Source organism: Stylophora pistillata, chromosome 2 (genome assembly GCF_964205215.1).
Source record: "Stylophora pistillata chromosome 2, jaStyPist1.2, whole genome shotgun sequence".
Classification (NCBI taxonomy): Eukaryota; Metazoa; Cnidaria; class Anthozoa; order Scleractinia; family Pocilloporidae; genus Stylophora; species Stylophora pistillata.
This window is the reverse complement of record NC_142520.1, coordinates 1,589,220-1,613,690: the sequence shown is the minus strand read 5'-3', so window position 1 is coordinate 1,613,690 and position 24,471 is coordinate 1,589,220. Positions and strand designations below refer to the sequence as shown.

The 24,471-nt window shown below is 40.5% G+C and overlaps 1 protein-coding gene across 1 annotated transcript in view; it reads left to right on the top strand.

Moving 5' to 3' along the window:
• Positions 1 to 24,420, top strand: part of LOC148736611 (WD repeat and FYVE domain-containing protein 3-like) — a 120,118-nt gene extending 95,698 nt beyond the window's left edge. Inside the window, exons 2-35 of the mRNA XM_088747632.1 lie at positions 427 to 1,130; positions 1,575 to 1,840; positions 2,632 to 2,844; positions 3,596 to 3,847; positions 3,952 to 4,092; positions 4,591 to 4,893; positions 5,538 to 5,690; positions 6,667 to 6,740; positions 7,852 to 8,013; positions 11,137 to 11,346; positions 11,869 to 12,086; positions 12,435 to 12,602; positions 13,073 to 13,248; positions 14,023 to 14,205; positions 14,569 to 14,757; positions 15,356 to 15,542; positions 15,898 to 15,963; positions 16,553 to 16,639; positions 16,919 to 17,101; positions 17,426 to 17,574; positions 17,702 to 17,781; positions 18,136 to 18,183; positions 18,630 to 18,717; positions 19,682 to 19,855; positions 20,380 to 20,512; positions 20,905 to 20,996; positions 21,487 to 21,598; positions 21,713 to 21,801; positions 22,087 to 22,134; positions 22,631 to 22,779; positions 23,263 to 23,328; positions 23,804 to 23,864; positions 24,010 to 24,095; positions 24,283 to 24,420. Of these exons, the coding sequence (XP_088603758.1) occupies positions 1,598 to 1,840; positions 2,632 to 2,844; positions 3,596 to 3,847; positions 3,952 to 4,092; positions 4,591 to 4,893; positions 5,538 to 5,690; positions 6,667 to 6,740; positions 7,852 to 8,013; positions 11,137 to 11,346; positions 11,869 to 12,086; positions 12,435 to 12,602; positions 13,073 to 13,248; positions 14,023 to 14,205; positions 14,569 to 14,757; positions 15,356 to 15,542; positions 15,898 to 15,963; positions 16,553 to 16,639; positions 16,919 to 17,101; positions 17,426 to 17,574; positions 17,702 to 17,781; positions 18,136 to 18,183; positions 18,630 to 18,717; positions 19,682 to 19,855; positions 20,380 to 20,512; positions 20,905 to 20,996; positions 21,487 to 21,598; positions 21,713 to 21,801; positions 22,087 to 22,134; positions 22,631 to 22,779; positions 23,263 to 23,328; positions 23,804 to 23,864; positions 24,010 to 24,095; positions 24,283 to 24,394 (4,695 nt within the window). The 5' untranslated portion in view covers positions 427 to 1,130; positions 1,575 to 1,597 and the 3' untranslated portion in view covers positions 24,395 to 24,420. The remainder of the gene's footprint in view (positions 1 to 426; positions 1,131 to 1,574; positions 1,841 to 2,631; positions 2,845 to 3,595; positions 3,848 to 3,951; positions 4,093 to 4,590; positions 4,894 to 5,537; positions 5,691 to 6,666; positions 6,741 to 7,851; positions 8,014 to 11,136; positions 11,347 to 11,868; positions 12,087 to 12,434; positions 12,603 to 13,072; positions 13,249 to 14,022; positions 14,206 to 14,568; positions 14,758 to 15,355; positions 15,543 to 15,897; positions 15,964 to 16,552; positions 16,640 to 16,918; positions 17,102 to 17,425; positions 17,575 to 17,701; positions 17,782 to 18,135; positions 18,184 to 18,629; positions 18,718 to 19,681; positions 19,856 to 20,379; positions 20,513 to 20,904; positions 20,997 to 21,486; positions 21,599 to 21,712; positions 21,802 to 22,086; positions 22,135 to 22,630; positions 22,780 to 23,262; positions 23,329 to 23,803; positions 23,865 to 24,009; positions 24,096 to 24,282) is intronic.
• The last annotated feature ends 51 nt before the right edge of the window (positions 24,421 to 24,471 follow it).

Below are 24,471 nucleotides of genomic sequence, written 5' to 3'. Positions count from 1 at the left end.
TTACAACTCCCCCCTGGATGAGATTCCAGTCCATCACAAGGTTAACTCCCAACATTTCATCAGTCTTCTTTTACAATTTGCTGGTATCCATTAATACTCTTGAATTTAAAGTATTTAAATACTACAGCTTCCTATTTGTGTTGGAGCATTGCTTTTCAGAACCACTTTTACCCAGCAGGGCTCGACACTAACGGTAGCCAACTAGCCACAGACTAGTAAAAATTCAGTTTTGGCTGGTGAAATTTGATTTCCATTAGCCAATTGGCTGGTAAACAAACTGAAATTGTTGTAACAGCTACGTTGTCACTAGCCACTTGGCTAGTAAGTTGAAAAGTTAGTGTCGAACCCTGACCCAGACTGATTAAATAAAGAAAATTTGTCCACAAGTGAAACAATGAGGGGGGAAATTTTTTTTTATACTTGCAGGAATGCTTGGAGCTACAGTTGTACTGGATTTGTCATCTCCAGAACCTCTTGAAGTGTGAACACAACCAGCAATTGATGTGTGAAGCAGGGCTGCCACAACAGATCCTTGACAGATATGAAGCTGCTTTGGTTACTGAAGAACATCCATTATATGCTCCATTACAAAGAATGTTCGAAAGACTGGCCTCCCAGTCCTTGACTCCTACAGTGTTGAGGTAGGTTTGAACAAAGTGTTGTTCTCAGTGGTAAATTCAGGGAAAGGTCCAGGGGGTCTGGATCCACCCACACACCCCACCTTTGTTTTCATACTCATAGACCCGTGCGGCATTTCTTTCATAGAGCCTTTTTAGAATTTCAATGTTTTTCGCTATTTTGTGTATTGCGGGGATTTTCTCTGACTAGGTTTCCCTCTCTACTGTCAATCTCTCGAGGCACCAAGTGATGCTAAAGAAGGAAATGAAGAAACTGTCCTGGAAGAAATTCCAGAAGACAAAACAGGAGAAAAGCAAGATTTAAACGAGTCTTTGAGAAAAGTCTCCGAAGGAACTCCCAGAAAAGCCTCTGACATTGTAACGCCCAGAAAAGTTTCTTACCTTTTTAGCCGGAGACATTCGGATGCAGATTCACATTCAAGTACTCTGACATTTAGAGGTGTTATTTTGAGTATGATACAACCAAGCTCAGAATCAGGTTCTGATATGGAGGTGAGCTGCTTCGAATTTTACTTCATAGCATCAAAACAAACTTGCACTCTAAGGCCGGGTGAATACATTCCTTTGGCCAAGAACATAGTACATTGTCGAGTTTTTAGAGAACAGACATTACCACCTTCAAGTGTCCCATCCATCATGGTTCCTGTAACATGAAGCGACTGGGTGTTATGCTACTCTCCCCTCCCCCACTGGATGGGATACTGGTCCATCGCAGGTTACCTCCACCCCTAGCATTTCTTCAAGCTACCCGGTCATTCCGCCAGTACCCCTCTATACTCCTGGGTGGAGAGAGATACATGGGAAGAGTAAAACGTCTTGGCACTAATTCCCGGTGAGATCTCGGACCCAGGCCTCTCGCCCCGTAGCTCAGCGCGTTAACCGTTTCGCCACCGTATCTTCCAGTATTCATGTATTTTATTTATTATTCTATCGTAGGCGTAGCAACTGTAAGTTCTGTGATGGCCCCTGCCGCAGTGATGGGCGGTGTTCCACGGGTAGGGGTGGGTGAGAGAATGTTCCCCCCCCAGGCGGGAGTCACATTTGTGTCCTGGGTCTGTATCGATCAATACAGTGATACCGCAGAAGACCAACATCCAGTCAGGCTATTGACAATTATGCGGCAGTTTCGTGGTGGAAGTGAGAAAATCCCGAATGTTCCCTGCTTGAGCATCAGCATCTCAGCTAAAGACAGAATGCTTGTGGTAAGTTTAGTTGGTTTCTTTGTACCCCTTACATTAGTTCTCCATACATTCTCCATACTGTTCTCTATACATTTTTTAAGATGCTGACAAGGAGAATTTGTCCAACAATCAAGAGCTGCTTGAGTTTGCGATCATTTCCTTTATTCTCATGACCGTAGTGTGTGATTCAGGGAGATACTGTTGGGAGAAATTACTTGCCTATCAGTATGTCACTCTTAGGAGTTAAAGGGTTAACAGGAGTAGTTAACTACATGGTAGAGTAGACAGAGCTGAATAACGTATACGCATGCGCTACGTTTTGCCGCGGAAACACGGATTTTGAGCCGTTCGCATGGTTCATTTCCTATTCTGTGACTTCGAGGTGTCGTTTTTCTTGTCGCTTTTCTTTTACAGAACAACCTCCAAAAACTTGGTACACGCCTTAAAAATTTTCAAAAATTAATATTCTCCTTAAAACCTCTGCAAATGGGTAAATGCCTTCGACGAAAACAGAGTTCCTCGGTTTTGAAAGTCAGCCCCTATTATTTTCCGCTACTTTCGCTAAATTTTAGACCTAGGACACTTGAGCAGGCGTTGTTGACCGCATACCCTCTGACGTTAACATTTCATTATTCAGCTCTGTCGGTAGAGTATTGTCTTTGGTGACCAAGATTAGCTAAACGTCCTCTCACGGAGAAAACTGTCACCACAACCTGTTCCTTTGGTGTTTCCCAATCTTCAAACGCGTCAGTGTTTCTCTTTTTAATAATTCAATCCCAATATACCAGTTTACTTATCTGTTCGATTTAAAGGTTTGTACAGACGAGGGTGGTTGTGTAGAAGGCGCTGACTCAGCAGCAACGCAGGCTCAGCGTGAACGCGAACGCACCGAGGCCAGGTTCCTAAGTGATCAGTTGTTAGAGGAAGGTCGCTGGCACCACGTGATGGTTGTGTTAAACAAAGCCTTAATAAGGAACAGCACGTGTGCTCTGTTTGTGGATGGGAAGCATGTTAGCACATGCCGAGTAAGTGCTATATACTCTTTTTAATCCATCAGTTACTTTTGTGCGCGAGGATTGGTCTAACTGCTTCACATGACAAAATATGCTTCAGCTAAAACTGGGGAATATCCGAGTACATACCGCAAGTGATATTCCCCAATTTTTCAAACCTTCCATTCACTAAGAAGTCTTAGTTTAAATTTTAATTCAGGGTTAGATAGCCTTTAGGTATTGTTGTCATTTCGGGACAGATATTGTCCGTAAACAAATATCAAAACGCGTATTTTGTATTTTGTTTTATTATTAGTGGAATATTAAAAGCCAATTTACACAACCCGCATATATATAGCATTAGCTAGTCTTGGCGGGTATTAGTAATAAATAAGTAAATACTACACATTGTAAGCTAAATAGATCTTATTACTAATGCACTATTACTGCAGTTATAAGCTATGCATTAGTTTACTACATTATAAGCTAAAAGGTACGTACAGTTGTCATACAAATTAGGTACGATAAAATTACTAGTGAGTTAGAACAAGACATAATCAAATACAGGCAGAGCAGACTGGAAAGTAGAGAGGAGAGAATTGTGACATACGGATGTGAGTGAAGTACTACAGTTATAATATTCGATAATCATTGGTATTGAATTTCGATATTAGTGAATGCGCGTCAACATAATAGTCCTCGATCTCAATTGGAGTATTGGTTGAGATTCAGAGTATTGGTTGAGATTCAAATATTTTTTTGAATTTTTTTTTTTTTTTTTCAGTTAAAGTACATCCAGGTAGCCGCGGCCAGTCCAGATGGTACAATGGTCAGTGTGGCCCCTTACATCTCAGCCTATCTTGGTACCCCTCCCAACCCAGGGTACCGCAGATGTTCCCGATTGTTGTGGAGACTGGGTCCTACCCACCTGATAGAAGAGCCTCTTTCTGGTGCAACCGCTGAGGAGATGTACAGACTGGGGCCGAATTATGTTGGTAGTTTCCAGGCTCCCTGTCCTGAAGGTCAACTCACAGTGGTAAGTATGATTTACTTCCGATTGTGATAGGTATCGGTGTTTGTTAGAAGTCCTTCACCCAACTTTAACAAGTCAATCGAAATTTGTTTGTCCTTAATCTGCAGTATGGCGGTGAAGGTGTTGAACCACTTGTTAGCGAAGATAAAGTCATGTTTGGTATCCATGCACACGCAAAATCAGTTCTTACTCTGGCAAAGATCAGAAAACATTTCAGGAGCAGCGATACTAAGGCTGTAGCGAGAGAGGTAAGATCTTCTAAGCCCTTTAAACCCTGACATCAGTATGCATATTCTCCATACTGTCCTCTATACATTTCCCTAGGTGTTGACGAGGAGAATTTGTTTAAGAATCCAGAGCTTTTTTAGTTAGTGATCATTTTCTTAACTCTCCTGACCTTAATGCGTGATTCAGGGGTGATGTTGTAAGGAGAAATTAGATGCTAGTCACTCTTAGGGATCAAAGGTTACAATTTAGTGGGGTCTGGATAAATTTTCCCAGCATGACACTTTTCGACATTTATCGGTCGACGTAGATTAGCATTCGCAGAGAAATAAGCGACTTGTCTTATAAACCCAATAACCTAATTTGCGTTAAGAAATCCCACATAGTATTGCTTTCGTGTTTTCGTTGAAAATATAAACCAATTCCTCTAGTATTATTCCACGACCAAACGTGCTCAAAATTCTTAATAAATAAATTTTTAGATGAAAATCTCCCTTATGATGGTGTTTCATTTCTTTCAGCTTGGTCTCTCAACCCATGATAACACCACACCAGTACGACTGATACACAACACCGCTGCCCATCTTCAAGGTTCTTCGCGGACCATTGGTGCAGTGATCATTGGTTGCTCCGGTGTGCGAACGTTCTGTCCAGACCCAGTCTCCAAGCTGATAGAATGCATCGGTGGTGTATCTGCTCTGCTGGGTTTGGTAGCTATGGCAACCAATGTTGAAGGGCTTTATGCGTCTGTCAAGGCGCTCAGTTGTGTTTTGAGGAGTAATCCATCGGCGAGAAGAGACATGGAGAGAACCAGAGGTTACCAGGTATGGTTTGCAAAGAAGATTAGCGTGTACCTTTGAAAATTTGTAAACTCTTTGGGTAAAATGACCACAGCATGCTTTTTCGCAAGGGGAACAAAAATTTTTCCGATAATGTTGGAGTGAATTTTTTTTTTGTCGCAAAAACAATCTTAAATAATAAGAATGGCCAATTGGAAGAGAGTTGGTCACGTGTATCGTCAGGATCCACGCGAACTCAAAGTCAAAGCTCGCGCACTCCCTGAAGCGCGGGAACTGAAACGCGAGTGTCCAAGTCGTGATTGGTAGTAGTGCTTGCATTTGATTGGTTGAAAAGCTGGCACGTGTTTTCCTTACCGGTCAGAAGACCCTACGTAAAAGAAACTCAGTCGCCCGAATTAATTTCGACACCCGGTGGAAAATTGCTGTCTTTACTTTTTAAAAATATCCTGGATCAATTTATGATTTATTCCATCGGTATAAGAGGGCCTCCAAGTGAATTTTTTAAATTAATTTTCCTTCTTTGAATAAAACTCGAGAATTCATCTATTCTTTGTTTCCTTTGGTATTGCAAGATGACTTTATAGTGCCTTTGATTTGTGCAATGTGTAGATCGCTTTCAAATGCCATTCAATTTTTTTTTCTTTTGTTTTTGTCTTTGTTTTTTACAGATCCTGGCGTTGTTACTTCGGAAAAAGAAACATTTGTTAAATACTCACATTCTTCACTTAACTTTTGCTCTGGTTGGTACTGTAGACAGTGACAGGGAGTCATCTGTTATTCCCAACCGAGTGGCCTTCAAAGACTTACTCTGTGATTTAGAGGTAAATAAACAAAAGATGATGGCATACTGCAACGGAGTTGTAGCCACTTGGGGACTTAGTTGTGGGACGGGACACGATTCGCAGCTTGGCGTATACAAATCTTCGTTAGATTTCCCGTTTTCAATCCATTTTTCAATCAAGTCGCACGAATTGAAACTGATTTTGAATGTTTTCCTGCGAAGACAACGACAGTAGAACCGCAGCTTGTTTTGGAAACAATGCGCACAAATTGAATTCCCCAGGAGAGCTTTGGAAAAGTTTAACCGAATCTTGATATTCACCGTTCTATCAAGAACATGAAAGGAACTTGGTAAAGATATTTTAGCTGTTTGGACGAGATGTGTAATTGAACTAAAATGAAGGAAACTTTAAATTACTAAATAATTTCAATATATCAACAAAGTTGAAATGGTAAATTGGCCATCGTTACGATTATAATTACCATTTCAACTTTGTTGATATATTGAAATTATTTCGTTACCCCCACCGACGCAGCCCCAAACAGTTTCTTTAGAAACTATCAGCCTTTATTCATTTAAATTACTAAGTCCAGCAATAGGGAGGAAAATGCTAGATATACAGTGATGATAAACCGAAACCTAAAATATTTTATAAGATTCAAAGGGATTTTAAGTAATGATCCCAGGGATGATTTTACTGACCCAAATGGAACCCTAACACCCTAACATCAGTATGCATATTCTCCATACTGTTCTCTATACATTTCCTAAGTTGCAGGCAAAAAGAATTCGTTTAACAATCAGGAGCTTCTGTAGTTAAGGATCGATTTCTTTCTTCTCGTCACCTAAATGTTTGATTCAGGGCGTACATTGTAAGGAGAAATTAGATGATAGTGAATCATAGGGTTAAGAGTGTTTAAATGCTTCACAAGGATTCTGTGCATCCTGTTTGTGTCGCTGTTTTTCCCTATAGAGTTGTGATATATTAACTGCGTGACATTTTTCTATTTATCCAGGTGTGGCGCGAGGCGCCTGCAGATTTACAGCGGTCCTTGTTTTCACATTTTTTGGAACTCCTGGGCCCAGGGAGGTAAGCGGTTCTTGGTTTTCTGCTTCAGTGCATCCATATTCTCTATACTGTTCTTCATATGTTAGCTAAGGTGCTGACAAGGAGAATTTGTTTAATAATCAAAAGTTTCTCTAAAGGCTGATAGTTTAAAGAAACTGTTTGGGGCTGCGTCGGTGGGGGTAACGAAATAGTTTGAATATATCAACAAAGTTGAAATGGTAAATTGGCCACCGTTACGGCGAAGGGCTAACGCTCGAAATGTCACCCATTATAATCGTAACGGTGGCCAATTTACCATTTCAACTTTGTTGATGTATTCAAATTAAAAGTTTCTTTAGTTGGTGATCACTTGCTTTAATCTCCTGTAAGTAAGTAAGTAAGTAAGTAAGTAAGTAAGTAAGTAAGTAAGTGAGTAAGTAAGTAAGTAAGTAGGTAAGTAAGTAAGTAAGTAAGTAAGTAAGACCTCTATTTAAGTGTCAATGTGTTTAGCCTAAGAAGACTAATTGGGGACACTATAATTAAAATACACTTCTAAAATTTTATATTTACACGAAAATGATTAAAATTTAAAGTTTAGAAAGCTAAAATATTCCTATTGACTACAAAGATTACAGCAATTGCTGTCATTGATTACAATCTCGTCTATTTTCAGTTTTCTTATTTTGTTTATGAAAACACATAAACTTGGCGAATCCCTTTGATTTTTAGTGAGTTTCGACCACAAAAACGGCCCGAGATATCTGACAGAGTGCTTACCATAGCAAATAGTTTCAAAACGTGGTAATACAAGTCACTATTCCGTAGCGAATGTGTAGAGCTTCTTTAGTTGGAGATCGTTTCTTTTATTCTCCTGACCTTAATGTGTGATGCAGAGGTGATAATGTAAGGGGAAATAAGATGCTTGTCACTCGTTAAGGTTAAAGAGCCATGTGGTTGCCTTAGGTGCGCACGCACTCTGCAGGTCACTACTCGGTACCAGGAAAGTTTCTAAAATGATTTACTCAAGAAGACAATACCCTGACCCGAGTAGGACTGGAACCTGGGTCTCCTGACTCGAAACTCAACTGGCTAACCCTTAGGTCACTGTGTTTTTCACTGTAATTCCAATAATGGAATGCATTTATATCGCCAGTGAATCAGTGAGGAATGCTGAGCTGATGCAGCGACTGAGCTTGGTTCCCAAGCTGTTGTTTGTGCTTCAGGATGACAGCGTGACAGACGCTACAGCGCACACCATCGCCAGTGTGTTGTCTGTGTTACTAAGTAACACAAATGACAAGAAGAACTTGCTAAGGTATGACATTTGTTCAGCTACACCTAACATCGTTGTGGTTTGATATCACGAAATGTTTTCAAAAGCTTGTCTAGGACAGAAATTTGTAAAAGTTCTCTAGCAAGTTTCTCACCATGTTTGGTCCTAATTTGACGTGTTGTGGTTTGTAGTTAAGTCACCTATTCTGCATCCTATCTGTGCTGGTTAGCACGGGACATCAAAGACCCCCGTTGCATCTGTTTCAGTAAACAGTGCAACAGTAGCGGTCGAGTGAAAAACCGAGGAAGATTGGGTCGGGTAGTTTAAAGAAGGCCTGTAAAACTTAACAAAAGGTCCTTCCGCCCTCTTAAACTACCTGAGGAGGTGCTGTGACAAAATTTCTGTTTTATGATTTGTTATTTTAAATTTTCAATGAAATGTGAAACTTCCTAGTAAATATAATGTCTGTAAAATGTTCCATTCCGGAACGCACGGCCAAAACTTTACCGCTCAAACTGTCACTGTCTGCGGTTTAAAACCACTTTGCATTCGTAAAATTCAAGTTTTGTCTCAATGTAAGATATTCTAGGTTGCGTGTAGATTAACAGACATTCGAAAGAATTTTTTCAGTCGATGCCGAAAGGTTAAAAGGTAAAGGTCTATTTACTTTTGAGGTCCACAAGAACGAGAAATTAACAAGTAATGAAATCTTTTTACTTTTTGCTGCTATCTCGTCTAAACCTTCGTCTTATCGAATAGCCATCGCGGCTACACCAAGCGCGTTTTAAAACTTTTCTACTTGATCATTCAGTCTAGCCACGAGTGAATTAATCTCGATGATCTTTGAAACAGTTCCTGGGTCACAGTGGTTTCTCACGCTAACTGTGCGTGTAAAAAGCAGAAAAATCAGGCTCTATCCCTTGAAAAATTCCCATTAAAAAATTGTAAACTATTCAATGTATTCTGGCCAAAGTCCTCCACAACGGGGACCTTGGCAGTAAGCGTAGTCTCCTCGCAACCGTCGTTGGGTCTCGTCACTCAACAGGGGGAGAGAGGGCGTTGCGTGACAAGACCAAACAATGGACTCGTCACACAACGGTGGAGAGAGGGGGCTGCGTGAAAAGAACAAACAATGGCTGCAAAGAAGATAACGGTATGTAGCACCCCAAATGCAGTTTATTTTTGCTTTCAATAATTCAGACGGCAGATACGATAGGGCACAGAATACCTGTGTGTTAGTTTATTTTATTTCAATTGAAGGTTTTTTCCCTCTCTCTTCCAAGATAAAGTAACGCAATATTTCCGTTGCTCATTTACTTTTCTACTAATGAAAACATCAGTCACGCATTGTTCCAACTTAACCCACCTAGCATGCCTATGTTTTTACTGTTTGTTCCATCAGTATCTTGCGCACTTTTTTATTCACTTCTTCTGATTGACCTCTACTTAAATGTTTCGCGCAGTAACTGTTGATTTTTTTCCAAACTGACGTTTTCCTTAATGTCTAGTCCGCTGTTTCTTCTCTTTACCTTTGTTTTTTGTTCATATATTGCACTGTTTTTTTTTTTCTTTTCTCTATTTGGTTCTTTTGTTCATATCTTTTGCATAGTTCATTATCCTCTCGGTTTGAATATTGCGTAAGAATCTCACACAATGCTTGTTCTCTTCCCTGTTTGATTTCCAAGTTAATATCTACCTCACTGTTTGTTGCAATATATATTTGTTTCTTACGTTAGAATCTAGCGCCTTTTTTACTGAATTCTGGCTGATTGTCACTTCTATTTGCTCTCTTCTGTTTGATTGCTGCATTAGCATCTCGCGCATTGTTTTCTCCTAATTTTATCTCAACATTTTACGCGCTGTATCTCATCTTCTTTATTTGTTGATGATTTTTTTTAATGTATTGCGACCTGTTTGTTCCTTCTCCATTTAAATTTAAGATTTTTATGTAGCGCGCGCTGTTCTGTACCCTGTTTAATTGCTGCAGTTATTTCTCGTCCGCTGTTCTCTTTCCTGCCTGGTTTTTTTTTTTTTTTTTTTTTTTTTTTTGCGTTAATTAAGTTAATTAAGAAACCACGACGGCGACGGCAATGAGGACGTGGAAAAACAAGAGATCTAATTGGCAGAACAATAGCTCAGCACGTGCGTTTTGAAACTTTGTGCATTTCTTAGCCGTCCTATGCAAAACAACAACGTGAAATCGCCAAAATTTGCGTCGTGTGCGAACCGAAAGCGCGACGGCAAATAATTTTAATTTCCATTTGGAACTCAACGGCTACTTTATACGTCATGCTGAAGTTGAGCTGTGGCGCTCTATGATATAGTAAGCTCCTGCAGCCATTTTTGAAATTCTAACTAAGAGTAGAAATTCATTTTTTGTCGAAGTCTTCCTTGGCGTCGCCGTCGTGGTTTCTTAGGTCCCTAATATCTCTTGCGCTGTTTCTTCTCTTTTCTATTCGATTGTTTTATTTACTATTTGGGCACTCACTTTCTGTTCCCTCTTCTTTTAGTTTGTTTTGTTTTCTTGCGCCTGCGTACAGTTTTTATCACACCTTGGTGATTATCACAATTGCATGCTACAGGAGAATTGAAAGCTAGATCATAGCGATGTAGATCAAGAATTCATTTTGAGTTTGTGAAAACTTTGCTGACACTTTGCTGCGAAGGAGGCTACAGTAAATATGGCTGCGATGCAGTCTATCTTTGCTTACAATAATTCAGACAACGTAGAAAATAGACCGCAAAATACCCGTGTCCGAGTTTATTTCAGATAAATAGGAAGTTTTTTTTTTTTTTTGGCTCTCTGTTTCACGATAATTTCGTTAAAATCTTTTAAAAGTTGATCTTCCTTTGACAAAAATGTAACCGCTGGGCTCATAGTGTCCAATCTTAATCCAAAAATATAGTTCTTGCATGCGTGGCATGCTTATGTTCTGGTTAAGCCTTCCAGGGTTTTGACAAGGTATCGGCTAAAAAGAAAAGTTAACTCTTAAGACATCGAGTTTATTGGTTGACTTATCTTGACGGGAAAACTGAATGCTCGACTGACATGATTCATGAATAGACTCCTTGGTTGATGAAAAAAACATTTTTGTAACTTTCTGTTCGAGTGAAGCTTGACAAGACTAGAATTCAGCTCAGTTTTGTCGTCTTTGATTTTTTTAGGTTTGGTCAATTCCTAGTGTCCACTCTACCCGCGCATCCTTCGAACGAAAACGAACTGAAACTGGACTTGGGGTCATCACCTGAAGCTACTACTGCTGAAGGGGAGGAGGGAGAGGAGATTTTGTCACCACGGCGCATCTGCTTACGTAATGTGATGCTTGAGCTGATTCTGTGCTTGATTTACGCTGAAGGAGGTGAACTGGATCACAGGTAAGTCGAGAAAAATTAGTGTTCATTCCTCGTGATATCGACGACCGATTTTTATTCGACTTATTTACTGTCATGCTTTTCACGTTTCTTTCTGTAGAAAAACTACAAATAACTCAAACAATTCCTCTTTTCGCGATGACGAAGGGCTAACAACGCTTGAAAGGTCGGCCTCAGAAACTCTTTACGATGGCCAATTTACATTACCTTCTCCGCAAAGTTGAGGAAAGGAAAACAAATTTTGACATAGTCAGTCGTGTCCTATAGCTATTAGTAATAGTCTGTTTAGGGAGCGTGGGTGATTAAGGGTGCAAAAGATTAACGTGCATCACAAATTACGAAGTTCGTGCGGCCAATTTTTTAAAGATGCGTAAATCGTGGACCCGATAACCAAGCACTGTTTGGGAAGTGAGCCCAAAACTCCCCCTTTGAAAACCGTACCGAAGACGTCGGAGGAAATTGCACCAAAGTACTGTCACTCAGCCCTAAGTATGTTTTTTTTGCTAAAAAATCTTTGCATTTTAGTTTTGCAGATGCCGTTCAAGAGACACACGGATTTGATTGGCTCCTTCTCTTCATACAAGCCCATCTCCATAACACCACAGTAGTACGTGCCACTCGCATACTCGTCACCATGCTCAGTAGCGTGCCAGCACTCAACAGGTTCCGAGAGGGACTGGGTCGTGGAAGCTGGTTGGATGGTACTGACATCATGCTGAACAAGACAACTTACGTTGTGGCAGGTATGAACTGATTTATTTCTTTAAGAGCAACAACACTGTGAGTGTGGCCAGTGAAAGTTACACTGGTGTAATGGTCAGCGCGCTGGACTTGAATCAAGAGCTCCGGGTTCGAGATCAGATCACTGTGTAATGATTTTAGACAAAACAGCATCTCTGTGCCCGAACGCATCACTCCAAGAGCTCTCTGCGGTTCGCCAAGATCAGATTTTTTTTCACTGCCGGCCGACAAGGAGGAACTGCTCGTAGTGTACCGACATCCCAAATTATCAAGCCATTTACGGTCTGCCTCTTTGTTTTTTCCTAATTTACTCTCTTTTACTTTTGTTTGTTTGTTTTTATTTTTCGCAGGTTTCAATGTAGGCTCCGTGGCTAATAACAGACAGAAGTACCAGATCAACAGGGAGGTTTGTAATATCCCAGGATTCCTAGCGCTGGAAAAACTTCTGCCCAAACATATCGATATTCCTGAGATTTATCATCTGGTTATAGCTCTTCTGCTTGGTCATCCTGTGTCCGGTGAGTACTAAAGAGACGCAGACAAATAATTTTGAACTCTCATAATTTGGTTTTATTAACTGAGTTAATAATGTTGGTGTTTTGAACGTTATTCCTTTGTCAGAGCGAAACTCTTTATGGACTACAATTCACAATATTAACTCTCACCTTCTCATTCTATTTACAAACATGACGACATTACCGATCCTAGCCGTATGCAAGACGCGTGGCATATAAGAACTTCGTCAAATGATTCTTGATTCTGTTCTGGTGGTAAAATACGCCGAGCTGACGGGCAACAACTCAACTTTTTCTTTGTCTGAAAAACGTTAAGGTCACGACGATAAAGGAAATGACCACCAACTGAAGACGATTGGATCCTTAAACAAATTCTTCTTCTCAATAATATAGGGAATGTGTATAGAACAGTGTGGAGAGTATGCACACTGATGTTGAGATTTGAAGTTGACCCAAGTGTTTTTTACTGTCAGATGTGTATTCAGGTGCGCAGTTTGATTGGGACAGTTTGTACTCTGTGTTCTGGTCTCCGTCAGCCTCGGGAGTCAAACTCCCCACCCCCAGTCCCCAGGAGCCTGCTTCGTACAACATCTACTGCTCCGAGGCAGCTCATGTGCTGTTGGCAATGGCGCACATCATGGTAAATGAGGTAAGTGAAATTCAAAGGTGTAACGGTGCTTTTCACTTAAGCATCGCAAGTTAGGCTCAACATATCTTTTATATTTATTTGCGCAGAGCTGATTCCAGTTCAGCACGTCACGTGCTCCGATTGATTCTAAAATCAAAGGTCGCCTTTTCATTAATAAAGACCACGAACCAAAACCAAATCGGGACAGCAAAGTTGTGGAAGACGTGGATTGAGAAATTTAGTTATTTATTTAGCTAGAATTGCGCGAATTGCTGGATGTGATTACCTTCTCTTAGAGCGCCACACCTCAACTTGAGCATAATATATCTCGGCAGCGTTGAGTTCCGAATAGAAACTTAAACAGTTTGCCGTTGGGGTTTCTGCTCTCAGGGAATGCAGGGAATTTAGGTGAATTCACGCTGTTGTTTGTTTTTGTAGGGGACAGCTAAGGATTGTACAAAGGTTTAAAAAAAAAAAAAAACTCAAGAAAAACTACTGTTTTGCCCATTAGATTTTATGTTTTGCCGCGACCTCGTTTTCCTCGTCGTCATAGTTTGCTTACGGACCCTAATTCCTTTCTATGAAGTCGTGAGCGTATATATGACCTAGTAAGTCTCCAAAGATTGACTCCGGTTGTTTTCAGCCAGTTAAGCTCAGGCAATTTGCGTGTTGATCGAAATGAAGTATGATTTCTTCAGAAAAGAAACAATCTGTCGTCAGGAAACGAGTTGAAAAATTTGAGGGCCGAGTGGGGCAAAACCTCCAAATACCTTCAAAATGTTTTTCTATTCACAGCCATGGCAAGATACAGAGGAGATTTCCTGGCTCAGAGAATATCCAGTGACGCTGATACAGTTCCTTCTCTTCTTGTATCGTAACATTTCAAGTTTTGCCACAGTGTGCACCTCACAAGAATTTCTCGAGAGGCTTGTTGCTGTTTTGTTTCCCAAGAGAAGAAACTTGCTAAAATTCCAAGAGGTATTGTGATGGAATGAGAAGTTTTTGTATCATTTGAGCAGCTTTCAAATGATTCATTGCTATTCTAGGATTACTTTGTATTTGTTTTGACTCGCTCTGTGACTGGTCCTGGAAACTTGAGCCATCTTATCAACCAATCAGAAGTAAAATGAATACCAATCGGGGCTTGGTCGCTGCGTTTTCCCGCGCTTTTTATTCGACTGAGTTCTCATCGGCTAATGATGTTATCCCTTGTTTTGATTGGCTGTGGCGACAACATTGGTTTCTGTTTTTTGACAGTCAATTCATAACTGTTTTGTAACGCTAAATTTTATGAGAGAAAAACAAATTATTAAGATATGGGATTATGTGTCTTTTATCCAGCTTGGATCAGACAGTGAGAATGAGGGAGAGCCTGGAGCAGAGTCTGAGCCTGTGTTCTCGTCCCAGAGCCTGCTGATCTCTCACCCAGCCAGGAAATGTGTATTCGAGTTCCTCAGGGTGATCATGACTGATTCGCTGACCTCAAACTCATCTTCAAAGAGTCTTGGTGTCGTTGACACCATCTTAGAGGTAAACAGAAGTCTTTTCTCTTTGAAAAGTTTGGAACCTCTATGTGAAAGAATTTCCCTTTAACTGGTTATCCCATTTCACCAGTTACTTTAAATTTTCAAACATCATCATCAATTGTCGTATATTTTAATAAATTATCATAAATTGTGATAAGTGTCATGCTTTATCACAAATTGTCATACATCATCATACTTTGCCGTATAATGTCATTAATTATCATTAGTAAGCCTCAATAACCATGTACCATCATATACTTAACAATTATTCCACGAGTGCGCGTTGGATATGAGATGATAGATAGCCAACTAGGCGCGTAGCGCCTCGTTGGCTATAATCATCTCATATCCAACAAGTGCGAGTGGAATAATGGTTTTATTTAAAAAAACGCTCCTAAGATATTAGACAAATCTTCTCGACTTTATTTTGTAAGAAGAAACCGGATGTTACAATGTACAGATATTAGATTATGGTATATGGGCTCATATACCATAATGGCTAAGCCAATAAAAAGTCTTGAATTGCATTATCCAGTGATCCAGTTTTTAATAATATTGTTTATATCATGCAAAATAATATTTTTGTGTTATGTACATTACAGTGTTATCCAGTCCAGTGTTCTCAGCCGCAGCAGGCAGAATTTCAAACAGAAGTGCTTTGTGCTCAAATTGATTATTTTCTTGGGGGAAATCTTCTCACTAACCCGTCAGCAGGATACGGTAATCATGCGAAGATTGTGGCAAATGCTTTCTTTTTTGCTTCCAAAGTCGTTGATAAGCTCTGGATCGGTGAGTTTCGTACTTGTTGACTTGTTTTTTTGAAATTTTGAAAAGCAAGGAAACGCGAGCAAAGTTACTAGCCAATTAAATATGAGTGAAAAAGCCGTCCAATAAGGCATGAAAATAAACGCCGTTTGCCCCTCCTCCCCCGTAAATAGGAAAGTCCGCCCCCTGCCTCGAAAACAGTTCGCTTACCAACGCTACCCCCCAGAAATAGAACCGTCCACCCCACCACCACCCCCCCTTAAAAAAAAATTAAAAATACAACTGTCCACCAACCTTCCCAGAATAAAAGCAGTCAGCTTACCTTTCCCTAAAGATTCATTGGTAATTTTTTGAGAGTAGGTAATATACTCTTTTACAGGAAATTTTGTTCAAGGGTACAAGACGGTGTTTAATTTCATCACCAGCATGATTGAAGCTGTTAAAGGTAACACCACATTGCGGGAGCTTGAATTATCTTTTTCATGGATGTGTGATGAAGTTCCTTCATCATGCAAACCTTAGAAATATCATTGCTTTGCTAAGTTTGTAGTTTACCTTTGTTTATGGGAAGGAACTCGTATGAGGTGGGTATATTTTGGGAGATATCCCTCTACTGGAGCAAATAACAAAGGGCGAACGCTCGAAACGTCAGCTTTGATTCTCTTTACGTTGGCCAATTTACATTATCAAGTCAGTCGATAAAACCATAACAACTTTGTTATACTCCCCCAACGACGCGACATCTCAGTTTCTTCTGAAACGCTCCCCTTTTGTTTATTGTGGGAGAGCTTTCCTTGTTTGCATCGGTGGAGGATGTGTTAATTTATTGGGTTGTCTGTTCTGTTGGCAGAAACGAAATCTGGTCAAGGATTTTCTTTAGAAAGAGCTTCTATCCTAGAGTTAGTGAGAAGTAATTAAAGTTCTTGATAGAAAGCGGAAGCACCAGTAGTTTGTATTCAGAGAAAGATCTGGCAATCAAATTTAGACAATTTTTATTCGTCTGTTTGTTTATTAGATTCTTTTTTTTTTTCCAGGTCAGTCAGTATCGCTGGATAGTGCATACCATTCTCTCAACAGAACTATCTTGTACCAGCTCTCCAGGCCACTTGCTCGGCTCACAGGTGAGAAAGGGTGATGATGTAATTATCATTAAATATTGTGCACGCATTAATGGCGCACATTCTACATGCTTGATTGTGATCGAAACCTCGGTCGAGTGCACGAAATCGAGGCTTGTTTCCGGGTAAATCTCTCAGGAGAAATAGTGAAATGAAAAGTCGTCCTTTTCAACTGCTGTTTTTATACAGTCCAGTTGGACAATAAAACAGCTATGACATGTGCACTGTTGCTTGCAATTTCAGCATGTGTACAGTGTTGCGTTTTATTTTTTATGTCTTCAGACCAAACCAGTCTGTTGGAGTTTCTTCATATCCTGACAACGAATCACAAGCTGGTGTTTGCACCTGTCAACAACGAGCCGGACTTTATTGCTGGTTTGTGTCACTGGCTTCTTGTCATGGGAACACACAAATCTCTTGCAGCCAGCGAGAACAACAGTCCTAACCTGGGGAAAAAGTCGGAAGGTAAGGACGTGCGACTATACCACTATACGAGCACAGCGGTTAGACATCTGGCATGCGCAAAAAGGTCCACTTTGGTCGCCCGTGCACCAATTTCCCGCGCAAAATTTGGAATTAAACCAAAAGTAACAACAGCTTTCACGCAACATAAGTGACAAAAATTGACATTCAGAACGTGAGTTTTTTTCCGGTGACCGGAAACAGGGAAGGAAACTCTTGTGCTTGACCATTAATGTGAAAACTACAGAACATTACTCTCACATCGTTGAGTTTATTAGGATGTATAACTGATTTAAATCTTGCTTACTTTGTCATTTTTGTGTTCAGCCGTTGTCGGCTCCCCTGATGTTGGTATAGAAATGACTGAAGAAGTCGATGCGGATCACGTGTCAGAACAAGAAGAGTCAAGCTGTACCAGGCTTCTTGCTGCTGCGGCCGAGAGAGTCTGGGACATCTTTGTTCAGAATAAAAGAGAGGTGAATAGCCTTGAAGGAAGTGATTGTTTCCATGAAAGTATTTGACAATTGCTTCTGTCTTTTTCAAACGATTTAATATCTGTGTGATGCTAATGTGTCTTTTTTCTTTCTTTCTTTTTTTGTTCAGGCCATGGAAGAGGCTTTCAAAATTCCCCTCCCGAAGCCAAGTTTCACATCGTACAGTACCAGAGATTATGTAGAACACATGTAAGATTATTATTTCCTCTAGCGGTAAAACTACTCAGAGGCTTGCTACTTGGAATCTCATAGTTGCCATAGTTACCAGACCTTATCGTAGAGTCCACAGTCCACAGCATGAACTGACAAGGGAAGGGGCGCTGCAATCCCCCACCCCACCCTGAATGGGATGACAGCTCGTCGCAAATTTGTTTCCTTGAATGGGGGAATATTCCATCACAGGTAACCCACTCCCTAGGATTTCGACAGGTTTCTCTGAGAGTTCGCTGGCTTCCATTTATACTCCTGGGTGGAGAAAGGCATGGGGAGAGTCAAGTGTCTTGCAAGTTTTCCAGATTGACTTATAATACTTTTGTACCTCAGGCCAATCGGAGGAACAACGAATTTAAATCTGGATCTAAAATCTGTTAGGTGAGATAGTTTCCTTCATCTGTTGCTCATTAACTCTTTGACCCCCAGGAGTGACCAAAGAGTAATTTCTCCTTAGAATATGAAAGCAATTTTCAGCATAACGGTGGTGAGAAGAAGGGAAAATATCATATGGGGAATACTGCGTGACTTCTGGCGTGACCTAGAGTGATACAGGTGTCTTTACTTGACTCGGTGTGACATATTCTCTACAAGTTTGCGTAGCATATTCTGATATAAATTATAATTGACCGAACCAGGCGTGACAAGATCAAGTGCGATTAACCGTTGCCAACCTGATTCAGCGTGACGTCAAGTGAGAAACTTGTGATGTCGTGTTATCTAACATGATCCTATCCTGCTGATGTAGCGTGACACGAAAAAACCCCTTGCAATGTTCTGCTGCGCTAACCAAATCAAAGCGTGACTTTATTTCTGTGTTGTTTCAGGCCGCTGATTGGTGAAGCTGCCCTTAGAATGTGGATGTTTTACATCTCGCAGGAAGAAAAGCACAAAGCTGAAACTTTAGGACAACCGGTATGATCAAGCTGGCTAAGCATCTAGTTTCTCCATACATTGTCAGCCCTGAATGACACATTAAGGCTACGAGAGTAAAGAAAATGATCACCAACTAAAGAAGCTCTTGATTGTTAAACAAATTCTTCCTACTTTTTGCCATTTACTTGTTTTTCCGTTCCCATTTTCCTTGGGGAATCAGTAAATCTTACTGGCCGAGTTCGAGGTTCATACAGTAGATTACGGACCGAAGAGCGCGGGCTGTAAATTCGGGCAGGAAAAATTAAAAAAACAGGCCCTGTAAGTTAATGGATAGACCGCTGGACTGTTGTGCGGGAGGTAGAGGGTTCGAGCCCAGGCCAGACCAACACTCGAGGCCTTAAAATAATTGAGAAGAATATGGTACCTTTCTATAACATCAAGAAATGGTTAGATATTCTAGTCTTCTCGGATAGGGACGAATAAATGGAGGTGCCGTCTCCTGCAGTGTTAGGGGTAGGAGACGTTAATTTCCAACGCACGAGATTACTCTGTGATGGATGCCATCCCCTGGGGTGGGATGGGTAGGTTGGTTTAGGTGGGTGAACCTAGTAGGGGACTACGTGTCCTATTGTTCTCTCGCCTGTACACAGTACAAATCTATAAAACAAACAAAGAAACAGTAGAGACCGAGAAAACGAAGTTAGTAAGATATTTATTATTTCAAACGGAGGAAGAAGATTTCAATACAAACATACTTAAGAATTTAGCGGGCTGTATAGTGAAGTACGGCCTGATAAACTGACCAATCTTAGAGCATGTGCTAACCGAACGATATGATATGAGTTTGCTCTCACTATTCAATCTTGTTGTAGGAAGTAGAAAATGTCAGTGAAATAGTAATAGGACATAGTTAACAAGAGAGAGAGAGAGTAGAACAATATACAAGGGGTTCAAGTTGTCAAACATGATAATATTAATTTGTTCTTCTTTTGGTTTTTCGAAGAAACCGAACGCCAAGGGACGAAGCGGTCCCTCGCTTCGAATGCTCAGCACCAAGAAAACCAAGAAAGAGTACAAAGATCCTAAAACTGTACTCAACGACTCACATCTCTGGAGAATGAGGCACTCAAAAGTGGTGCGAGATCTCGTTAGACTTCATCACAAAAATCACCTGCAGGTACAGAGACGTTTTCTGTTTAATAGTATATTTTATGTTGCCGTGCGTCTTTTGTGATCTATTAGAGATTTAGCACCGCGTTTACGTGAAATGTGAACGGCAAGAGTAACCACGTGAACTTGTTTTCCCGCCATTCACGTTTGCCGGTCGCGCTCTGCCGTTTCTACGTGAAAGTAACCTGTTTCGTGTTTGCCGCGTACATAAGATTTTCTTCACTTTTTCTCTCACAGAGGGAAAGTTAATATCCGGAAAAAGGGCACCAAAATCATTCCTTGTATGACGCGAGCTCACGCAAAGCTGAAGTAGCAAGGTTTACGCTATTGTACTTGGAACGTGAAAGGACAAGCTGGTGTTTGCCGTTTCATGTGAGCGCTCTGCTAAATCTCGTAAAGTCAAGCTATTAATTGATCTTGACATTTTGACCTGCATACTCTGCTAGTCTTTTTTCGGGCGAAGACTAGCATGATAGCGAGCTCAGTTGCATCCAGCTTCCGTTATAATTGAAAATGTGCTTTTTCTATCAGAACTATCAGTTGATTTCTAAATCAGTGGCGGAGGAATGGGCCCTAATGGAAACAGATCTGACACGCGCGCGAGGCTTGTGGGGTCCGGCCAGCAGTTCACAGCTTGACAAGTGGGCGCTTGACATGGTGGAAGGTAACAGTGGTCATTAGATAATCTCTCCTATTCAGGTGTTACTTAAAAAGACATGTGTCGAGAATACAGTAACTCATCGGTAGAGCTGGTAAAAGACCTTCTTTCATCCACATAATCTCAGTGATGTTCCTAAACACAGGATTCCGGACATAACCTCTACAGCGTTAATACCATCAGCAAACATTTCTTACGCATCCTTTTTCTGATGAAAGAGCTCATTTTTTGGCCTTGATTGCCTTTAGCTTTGGCAATAGCACAAATGAAATAAGGACTATCGCCACGCACACGTAGAGGAACACCCACATGAGCGAACTAAATTGCGTTAGGAGGATATCACAGTTTTTCCCTCGCCGGTTTTGTTTTTATTGTTTCTTTGCGTTATGTGTTAACAGGTCCACATCGAATGAGGAAGAAAATGCATCGTAACAACATGTTCTATCTGCATTATCCGTATGACAAGAAGGTGGCAAAGCAAGCCAGAGAGGTTAGTGAATGTAAAGGAATAATTGGTTGAATTTTTTCACTGTCAAGCGTAGTATGTTTCTGTAAAATGATTCAATTTTTTTCCTTTGTGTGACCAATTCTCTAGTCGTACGATCTGGAACCAATACAGTGCAACGATTTAGTAAGTGACTTTTGCGTCACAACCAAGAAGAAACGTGGCCCAGATAGTGTTTACTGAGAATTTCAACTCAGTGCACCTCATATTATCGGAGAAATGACAATCGTGAATCATTTAGGCATATATTTTTTTCAGACATTAGAAATGTGAGTAATTTTGTCAGAAGTAAGACTGCACTGTAAGGAACACTTTCTTTTACTCTGATTGCAAAACTAGGGTGAATTTTTTTGGTGCTGGTATGGGTGTCCCTTTTAACTGTTATACTGAACGGTTTTAATTTTTAAATGTGGCCGGAGAAGGATCTGTTTTTAAGAATTAAAATAGGACATCCTTTTGATATTATTCCTTTCAGAAATCTCTAAAACACCGAGCGCCTATCAGTCGCGACAGCAAGATTCATTATAAGCTGAGAGGACATGTGATCAGAGGACTGGGTCCAATTGAAGCCCTCACACAGCATCAAGGTGAGCAGCAGTTGCAATCATTTGTATTACTCTGTTGTGTAAGATTGTCTTGGTTTTCCAAATATGAGACAATTCTCAAATTATCCAATGCTAATTGTCTCGTCTATATCGTAGTTTCTGAAAGAGTTGAGAAAAAGATAACCAATTTGCGGGCGATTTCGTCAGAACCGAGCCACATCACAGAAGAAAACGAAGGAAGCGAGGTAAGACAGAAAAAAAAAAAAAAAAAAAAAAAAAAAACTTTTGTGTGGTTTGTGTCCCAGATTTTCCGATATCCCTTTCTGATGTTCTATCAATAAGCTCAAAAATTGGTGATATGATATGAGGCTCACACGATGAGAGTCCAGCTTGCTGATAGGATCAACAATATAAGAAGCGACCGGTATGTTAAAAGATTAAGAAAGATGGTAAATTTTGATCTTAATCGTCAGATGGAAATTTCCAGAGATTGCGGATTGTTTATAGATTTTTTTTTATTTGTCTTGCAGGTTGACAACAATCAAACAATCGTCAAACTCCTTGAGGCTGGTGAAACGGTACAATATAGTGATATTATTTTTATGCTGAACATGATAATTGCTTTATTTTTTCGAAAACGTTTTTTCCGGATGAATATCTTCGTTAATTTTTAGAACAACCGGGGTCAGAGGTCAACTTTACTTTTACCACATGATCAAATTTTGCAGTAGTCATTTTCCTCAAAACTATTTTAAAGCTAACGCTCGAAACGTTAGCTTTTGTAATCGTAACGGTGGCCAATTTACCATTTCAAGTTTGTGGATATATTGAAATTATTTCGTTACCCCCACCGACGCCGCCCCAAACAGTTTCTTTAGAAACTATCAGCCTTTATTATTTTAAAGCAAGTATTTTTTTTTTCATAAAATAAATTAGAACCAGGCTGGTTTGTTGGTCGGAATTTTTAAAATCTCCTCCGATTTATTCTTCGTTATTGTCCATCTATTTAACTCTTCAGAACTTTAGTTCGGTTTTGCTAAAAGACGATGGTTTTTTTTTTTCTCGACGCGTCAGATCACCTCCATTTTTCGATGCGCCACAATTCAGGGATTGGACACCGCAGAAGGACTTTTCCTTTTTGGAAAAGAGCATTTCTATGTGGTAGACGGTGTAACATTGCTCTCCACTAAAGAGATCAAGGATATTGATTCGCTACCACAAGGGTAAGCTGGTAAAATGGTTATATGACGTGACCTCCAACTGTAGTCTATGTTTACATCCTATTGCCCGAGACACTAGGTTTCTAGCTGCCTATGAGTGTGGAACAACAGAAATTTGTACAACCTTTAAAAGCCCCGACAGAAACTCCGAGCTGTTGGCCGTAACGTCTTTTTTAGTTTAAAAGTGTTGATGTACGCGTTTCTATAAAGTTTCTGATTACGAAGAAAACTTCCCATAATGGGCTCAGTTCGAAGTAACTACTTCTTCTGACAAGGGTACCTAGAGAGGGAAACGAGAGACAAATATGTTGTGGAAGAGATTTGTGTGTTCTTTCCATTGACAGTTCCTTTTGATGAAGTCGTCATAGCAACTTTTGTCACAAACACAAACAACGTTTTTTACCCACCAGCTGGCAGTAAAATAGACGTTTGCATTCACAAAATTATCATTGTAAGAATCACTAACATGTCTCGCGTAATTTTTAGGACACACGATCCCATCATTCCCAACTCCTCTCACGACAAGACTCGATCGAGCACCAAAGAACGAATGTAAGTTGAAAAATTTCCTGCTTGCTCTGTTCCCCTCTAACAGACCGATGACTCAATTGAATTAATGTTTGAATTCACATCATCCGCTTGCAGTTTCTTTGATTGCTCTAGTATCTACTAACCAGACAAGTAATACTTTGTCTTATTACACGACTCGGGCAGTCAGAGGGCCAAGAACTAAAATCAACCAATCAAATTGCTCTATTGCCGGTCTAATATTCTCTAAGTATTGGACCGGGCGCTGTCCCGAATGGTCCCGAATCATGATACCGCACTTGTGTCCCTTTGAACTTCAGTCGTATAATAAATCTCTTATTAACCAAGCTTGCTTGGGACCGTACTGGAAGAATATCGGCCCGCGGTCTTTTTTGTACGGACCTCGCTACGCTCGGTCCGTACTGTCAAGACCTCGGGCCGATATTCTCCCAGTATGGCCCTCGCGCTTGGTTAATGAGATATTCATATCTCGCTGTAGGTGCAGTAAGTGGGCTTATGAAGATATCAGAGAGGTCCATAAAAGGCGATATCTTTTTCAGGTATGTTTCCTTTGTTGTACGGCAAAGATGTGATATAAGAAACCTCAGACTCAGTAGACTTCGAAGGTTTATGAGGCTCGTTTGTTTCTAACACGTTTGTAACCATTTTTGTTCCAATTTTTCTTTTTTGTTTTTCCAATTTCAGGAGACAGCTCTGGAAGTATTTTCCAGTGACGGGCGAAATCATTTTCTTGTTTTTCCTAAGCCTGTCAGAAGTAAAGTGTACGATAAGTAAGTCATGTAATCTTGTCCTTGTTATCCACCAATTTCAGCTGGTTTCTACTCACATATTGCATGACAATCGTGCTCGCTAAAGCCATTCTAGCGTGACTCTTACGTGACAGCCTCACGCATTATTTTCCGGGGCTTAACATTTGCTTCACTTGCGTGATTAATTGATTGAGTATTCTGTTTCCAGGCTCGTGGCCAAAGCATCGACACTGCGTGAGAATGCCGAGGAGTCTGTTGTGGGTATGAAGAGAGACACAGAGGTCTATTTACTTTTGACGTCCGCAAGAACGAGCAATTAAGAAGCAAAATTGTAAACTACTCAATGTATTCCAGCCAAAGTCCTCCGCAACGGGAACGTTGGCAGTAAGCCCAGTCT